The sequence below is a fragment of the Callorhinus ursinus genome, unplaced genomic scaffold, assembly GCF_003265705.2.
Source record: "Callorhinus ursinus isolate GAN/ISIS: 27379988/994484 unplaced genomic scaffold, GSC_fseal_2.0 scaffold47, whole genome shotgun sequence".
NCBI classification, from domain to species: Eukaryota; Metazoa; Chordata; class Mammalia; order Carnivora; family Otariidae; genus Callorhinus; species Callorhinus ursinus.
In genome coordinates this window covers 10,210,155-10,216,951 of record NW_027397109.1, presented here as the reverse complement: position 1 = coordinate 10,216,951, position 6,797 = coordinate 10,210,155, and the positions used below count along the sequence as shown (strand labels likewise).

Below are 6,797 nucleotides of genomic sequence, written 5' to 3'. Positions count from 1 at the left end.
TTTATTCTGAGCACAGATTCAGTACCATCTTACAAAATATAGTATAATTTTTTATTATCTTATTCTGTCCTGCTAAATTACTTTGAATTCACTCTTTCATAAAATTATTTTAAAAGAGATATTTAAAAGAAGCTTCACATGGTGGTGGCTAATTTTCTTGTATTGACATTGGAGAATATTGCCTGACTACTAACTTCTCATGTAATTGACAGTTCCTTTTTTTTTTTTTTAAGTGTTATTTGCAGTTCACATTTACTGGCTACTCTGTTATTTTATCCGGTACTCCTTGAACTAAGAGCAGAGCAGCTTGTGTTCAGTGCCCGGCCAGTGCATGACTTGGAAACCAGGATGGTTTCTTTGTGAGGTTGGAATTTTTCCCCTTGGTCTTACCCCTGGCAGTAGAATTAGATGGTGGCGTTCAGCCAGCCCTGTCTTGTTTCAGAAATCCCTGAGCGACTCCACAGTTCATCAGTTGGCAGACCCTGAGTCTGACCTCCGCCCCCCCACCCCACCCAGATTTCATTATGATCTGATAGTTTGTTAGTATCCATACAACACTGGAAATTTTGATATACTATATATTTTTATGGCAAAAATCCTGCAATTTACTTTTTTGCTCTAGTGCTGGGTTATTTCCAAAACTCTCTTTACCCATTACCACCCCAACTCCATCTTACACTGCGGTTGAGGTTCAGCATCTACTGTGAAAACAAAATACAGTCCCCCAAGATGTTTACAAAAGTGCAAAATAAAAAATGCATATGAGTGCCAACTATGGACTGGAATTTTTTTCCTTTAAGTTCTTGAAATGCAGTAAATGGATTTAATGGCATGTGAGACAAAGTGATTTCCATGTGTTAGAGGGGAAGGAATATTAGATAAAATGTTAGCATATTTCTAAGTCTGTACATCCACCAAATTTAGTCATGTGAAGCATAAGCAAATCAGACTTGTTTCACGCAGGTGTGTGTGTGTGTGTGTGTGTGTGTGTGTGTTTCAAATGATATCTTCTGTACAGACTCCTGGCTAAGTCCATGAATCCTAGTGGAGGCGGGGCCAGCACACACTGTGAATCACTCACAAAGAAAACTTTTGTGCGGCAAGGGCTCCTTTGTTTCTGACTGCGACAGGAGTGGCCCAGCTGTCTTCATGAGCAAGCCCTTGGAACACTTTTCCCAGAACTGGTGGCAGTGACATCCCTTTATTTGACCTCTGAATGAGCTAATGAGGGAACAGAAAAATCCCATTTTTTAAACATTATTTTATTTATTTTCCTCATGTAGACATTCATCACAAATAATACATATTTTTGTTGCTTACTGTATTTCAAGAATTAAATAGCACATTTTTACTTTTGACTGAATGACTTTTGTTGAAAAATTACTTGATCCTTTTGAAATTACGACTATAAAGGTAATGTGCCCCCCATGCTATAAAAAAATCATAAAATAATAATGTTACTTTAACACAAGTTCCAAAGATTTCCAAAGAGAAAAACTTTGTGGAGTATTGATTCTTGCGCAAGCTCTTCTGAGGTCACAAACACACATAAATGCTACTTTTACACATGCCACTTTAAAAATACCATCTATGTTTCAAGTTCTTTGTCCAGATTACATTTGATCATCATAACAACCCTGGAAAATAGGTGGTACTGTACCCACTTCTCATATAAAAAAAATGAGGTATAGAAAATTAAAGTAATTTGCTCCAGACTTCATGTCTGGTAAGAAGCAGAGTCAGAATTCTAATTATATTCACTGTCACCGAAACCACTTTATCTTCTGCCAATCCTTGTTCCACTGTATCTCCTGAACTTTATTATGATTGTTGCAAGATGCTATTTAGATAAAAACATGCTATTTCAGAACATTAGGTAGTGTAGATTAGGACAAAGTTCTCAAAGCTTTCCAAGCTCAGCTTAAAAACCCCTCCTTAATAGCAGCTTAGCCACTATTCAAAACTCATGAGACTTTGGTGTCAGTACTGTCTTTGAGAGTGACCCATCTGGTCCTTTTCTTTGGTTGTTTGGTCATCTGAGCCCTCTTTCCCCTGCATGACAGCGGTGGCCTCAGGGGTACCAGCATGTTTGAATTTTGTTTGGAATCACTCACCCTGCATGAGAGTAATAGTGAGGCAACCACGGCCTCTTGATTGGTGAATTCTTTGGATGAGAGGAATCAATATGGAAGAAATATGGTGAAGATGCCAGTGAAATGGGCTGAAATACCAATAAAATCAGGAATCATGTAAGAAGGGAGAGGCAGTATAAAAATTTGGGAGGCTGAGGCATATTGTGAGTAAGGGACTAAGAAATACCGAGTCTGTAAGCCAAAAGACAAAGCCCCACAGCCCCCACATTCTCTTAGGAGCTTATTTATGTCCATCTCTGTCCCACCTGGCTGAACCATCCATACTTAAAGACTGCACACACGTTACCATTAGCAATATTCAGCTGGTCCAGGTGATCTTGGGCATGTAGTTGAGGGAAGAGGAAGCATGGTGCCTGTGTTCTGGAAATAGGCCACTGAGTTCCATTTGTGGTTCCACTAATTTATACCTATGGGTCATAGCTATATGGGCAAATTTAACCTCTCTCTATATATATAAAGTACTTGCTTTATAAAGTTATAGCAAGTACTTCATAAGGTTGGTCTGGGAATTAAATTGGTGCTTTGGAGAGTGCTTAGTACATAGCACAAACTCTGTAAATGTACCCTGTCTTTGCTGAATGGTCAGGAAATCTGGATCTCCTGGAACTGATGCACCTGCATATCTTCACCTCTCAGCCAAGAGAAGAATGTTCTGCAGTTGATGCATACAAAATTTTACACATTTTACATTAGGTAAATTGTTAGAATTGTGCTGGGTTTCAGTTCATTTGCTTGTTCAGTTACTAAAAAGACGTATGAAAACTGTCCACTTAAATTCTGTATTTTTCTTATTATCTATTTGTATATCTGATGCTGTGTTATTAAACGAATACAAAATTGTAATAGTTCTATCTTCCAGGTAAATTACAATGTCTATATACTAACCTTATTTATTTCTAGTAATGTGTTTATCCTTAATATCAACTTCCTCTATTGCAAAAGCCACAGCACTGCATTTTTTTCATTCTATTACTTTTAATGTTTCTGTATTCTTATATTGTAGCTGTGTATTTTAAACAGCATACAGTTTCATTTTAATTTTAATCAAGTCTGACCATCTTGGGGCGCCTGGGTGGCTCAGTCATTAAGCATCTGCCTTTGGCTCAGGTCATGATCCCAGGGTCCTGGGATCGAGCCCCACATATGGCTCCCTGCTCCGTGGGAAGCCTGCTTCTCCCTCTCCCACTCCCCCTGCTTGTGTTCCTGCTCTCACTGTCTCCCTCTCTGTCAAATAAATGAATAAATAAAATCTTAAAAAAAAAAGAAGTCTGATCATCTTGGAGTTTAGTTTTTAAGCCATATTCATTTAATCTGAGAGTGTAATTGTGTTATAACATTCCCATATCACTACTGTATTTAGTTTTTGTCCCTTTATATATTTCACTTTTTTATCTTTCCATTCTTATATTATGATTGGTTTCAATACTTTTGTTATTCTTTTCTTTTATAATCTTGTCACTTATATGTCAAAAACTTTTGTCAAAATCCCCTTTTTTTTGAATGTCTAGAGATAACACAAAATACTGAATACAAAGAACTCAGAGAGTTCAGGATTGATTGTGCTGTTATAAGGAATAATGAGATTGTGCTAAACTGCATGGGAACACACATTTCTGTATGTATAATAGCACAGTGAGCTATTAATGCCATCATAGGAATTACCAATGTCCTATTTTGTAAGTCCTTTATCTGTGTCTGCTACAACTGACCAGAGCCACTGAATATCTGATTTCATTAGATGCTAACCACTGAGTCTGCAAAAAGGACAGAAAGATTATTTACACACCTCACACTCAACACAACAGGAAATCCTATTAGCTTTTCACTTTCAGCTTGCAGCTCTTCCATATACTATATTATATGATGGTGTATCTTTTATATATATCTCCAACTATGTAACTTTTAGACACATTTATATGTATATACATAATTATTAAATATATACTTTCAAATATAAATAGTTTCACATCAAGCTTAACAGGATAAAAACATGTAAACATACACACCTGGTTCTGGTCAAGTAAAACACAAAACCACAAGGTAACCACATGTTCAAGAGTGCACTTGAAGGGGAATGAGGGAAGGAACAGACATGTAAACAACAAAGATGAGCAGTTGTACCACAAAGGCCCTGCGAGGGTCCATTTCTTAAGGCTGTAGTAGCAAAAAGCTCCTTGTTCAGTTAAGACTTCTCCCTTCACCCTGTCACATTTATTCTTGAGGGACTTCAAAATGAGTGTGGAAATTCTGTAAACACTAGACTAGAACTGAGTCAATCCTGTTGAAAACAGAGATGACAAAATAAACCATAAACTACATTAATATTCATTTCATCAAACAATAACTTTAAGGACTTTTTGTTACAGTTCACCACAGTAAAGCACCATAACCTTGAAATGGGGATGGACAAGAAAACAGAGATGGATGCTTTATAAAAATGGCTTCAATAGCCTCTGTGAATGATAGATGTGTCTATAAACAGAAAACAAGCAACAGCAGATGGCAGAGCCTTAGCACAACAGACCACATGCCACAGCATAATGCCACAGATCAAACTGAAAAAAATTTTCCCGCTCATAATGAAGCAAGTCCCACTGGTCCTCTGAGAAAGAAAGCTCATCATTTGCCAGTGAAAGAAAACACTTAAACAACAGATTGGCCAGCCGAAGCATGACAAGCTCTTTTTTACTGCTTTTAAAGGGCAGCTCACCCTCTCCCACCTGAGTAGGCTCCAAAAGTTGACTGCAGTGAGCACCGGATTCCCCAGCACCCTGCCTCTGAGGATCCTCTCCCGGGCCCTCAGGGTCTGCATGCTTGTAAAAACAGTTCTCTCCAAATGGGCAGAAACCCCTGCCTTCAGCAAAATACCTGCAAGTCTTGTTGCTCATTGCCTCCTTGTACTGCTGGATAAGTTTCTGCTTCTCTTCCTCCTCCTCCACCCAGAACTCACTGGGAATGACAAAGTTGGAGGTGACCCTGCACTGTGGACAGGACTTGACGATCCTGTTGCCAAACTGTTTGTCAGTCCTCCACCTGCGGATACACTTAAGACAGTAGGTGTGGTTGCAGTTGGAGAGGATGCCAAAGCGGCAGTCACTGGGGTTGGCTTTCTCATAGACAACCTCCATGCAGATGCCACACACTTTGTCCATACTTCGCTGCACTGCAAACGAGAGTTCCATATCCTCCTCGTGTGCTTCAATGCAAGCCTTTATATGGTCTGCCCTCTGCACAGCATCCACAGGGTGCAAGACCTGAAGCCCACACATATCGCATATCTCTCCATGGAGATACATGCAGCTCTCCCCACGAAAGCACTGCCCCATGGCAGCATCCCGGCAAAGCTGCTGCCCTCTTCCCCCTGCAATCTGTTCCCTCTCAGTCACCGAGCTCTGTAGAGGAGCCCTGGGAACAAAGGGGAAAATGCGGCCCCGGTAGGGTTGCCCAGGAACAAACTCAATGGCATTCTCCCAGCCTTCTGCACCTGCTCCTCCAGCAGCTTCAAGGCCTGCAGTGTCTCTCTCAGCTTCAAAGAAACCCCTTTCAGCAGCCAAGCCAATCACAGGAAAGGAGCAAGAGGACGCAGCAAGGGGGGCTTCCACCACTTCCTGAGGCAGGGTCTCAGTATGCGCAGCCGTGCTAGGGCCTTGGTCTGCGGAGGCCCAAGGCGGTAAACCATGGCCCTCCCTGGCCAACTGCCGGCCTGAGAGGTCATGAGAGTAACGACAGTTCTCCCCCTCCTTGCAAAGCCCATGCAGATAATACCTGCAGGTGACTTGCTTCGTCCAGCTGCCACCACTCCGGCCCTGCATGCGACTGGGCCCAGCCCCTCCCCCTGTAGCCTGGGCAGGCCTCAGACGTGACGTGCGGAGGGGGGCCGGACCTGCAGCTGCAAACTGCCGGAAGACCGGGCGCGTGCGGAGGGAAGGCCCAGTTGCACCCTCCCCTGCTGCCTCGGCACCCGGGGATGCCCCAGGTGTCTCAGAGGCTTCAGTGGGAGCTGCAGGCTCTTCCATGGCAGCTTTGTCTCCCCAAATGGTACCGGAACTTCTCCGGTGTCTCTTCCTTTCGGCTTGAGGCCCAGAGAGCCGGAGCTGGCACCGGGGTGTCTTATCTATGAAGTGTGCATCTCTTTTCCTTCTCCCCTGCTCTCTTCCTGTGACTATGGGTTCCTACTTCCTCTCTGGCAGGCGCGGCGGACACTTCCTGTGGGGGCAACGTCAGTCCTCTATTCATTCTGTACGGTCCGTACAGCGCGTTCGGTGATTCCGTATCCTCCTTTGTTCTCGTCAGTCGGGGCTGCCCCGCCCCTTCCCCGGCCTCTGCCCAGCTCCTCTGCACGCCAGCTGGCCGATCCCAATGCCTCTCGCTCGCGCGCTTCTCTGGAGGACGTAATCACAGCTCTTTGAGGTTTTAATTTAATCTCTTCCAGTGTTCACTCAGACACATTGTATTTTATTGCTTTTTCATATATGTCTGTTTTAAAAATCATAATCCTCCCCCCCACGTCACCGCTTATGCTGGAACATCTCATTCATGAATATTATATATATATATTTTTTTTCCTGTTCACTCCATTTTATGTCTACACGGGTCTTGTGTGTGTGTGTGTGTGTGTGTGTGTGTGTGTGTGTGTGTGTGTGT

At 42.5% G+C, this 6,797-nt stretch overlaps 1 protein-coding gene across 2 annotated transcripts; it reads right to left on the bottom strand.

Moving 5' to 3' along the window:
* Positions 1 to 1,241: 1,241 nt before the first annotated feature.
* On the bottom strand, positions 1,242 to 6,259 carry MKRN3 (makorin ring finger protein 3). Of its 2 annotated transcripts, XM_073882542.1 has the most exons (2): positions 5,022 to 6,259; positions 1,242 to 4,431 (listed from the first exon to the last, which is right to left on the bottom strand). In XM_073882542.1, the coding sequence occupies exons 1-2, from the start codon at positions 6,167 to 6,169 to the stop codon at positions 4,410 to 4,412; spliced, it is 1,170 nt and encodes a 389-aa protein (XP_073738643.1). In that variant the 5' UTR covers positions 6,170 to 6,259; the 3' UTR covers positions 1,242 to 4,409. The 2 variants fall into 2 exon arrangements, with proteins under 2 accessions (XP_073738643.1, XP_073738642.1); XM_073882541.1 differs by having other exon boundaries at positions 1,242 to 6,259.
* Positions 6,260 to 6,797: the final 538 nt, after the last annotated feature.

Bases quoted from the DNA above. Each gene is read 5' to 3' on its own strand.
- MKRN3 (XM_073882541.1), bottom strand. From the start codon at position 6,169: ATGGAAGAGCCTGCAGCTCCCACTGAAGCCTCTGAGACACCTGGGGCA.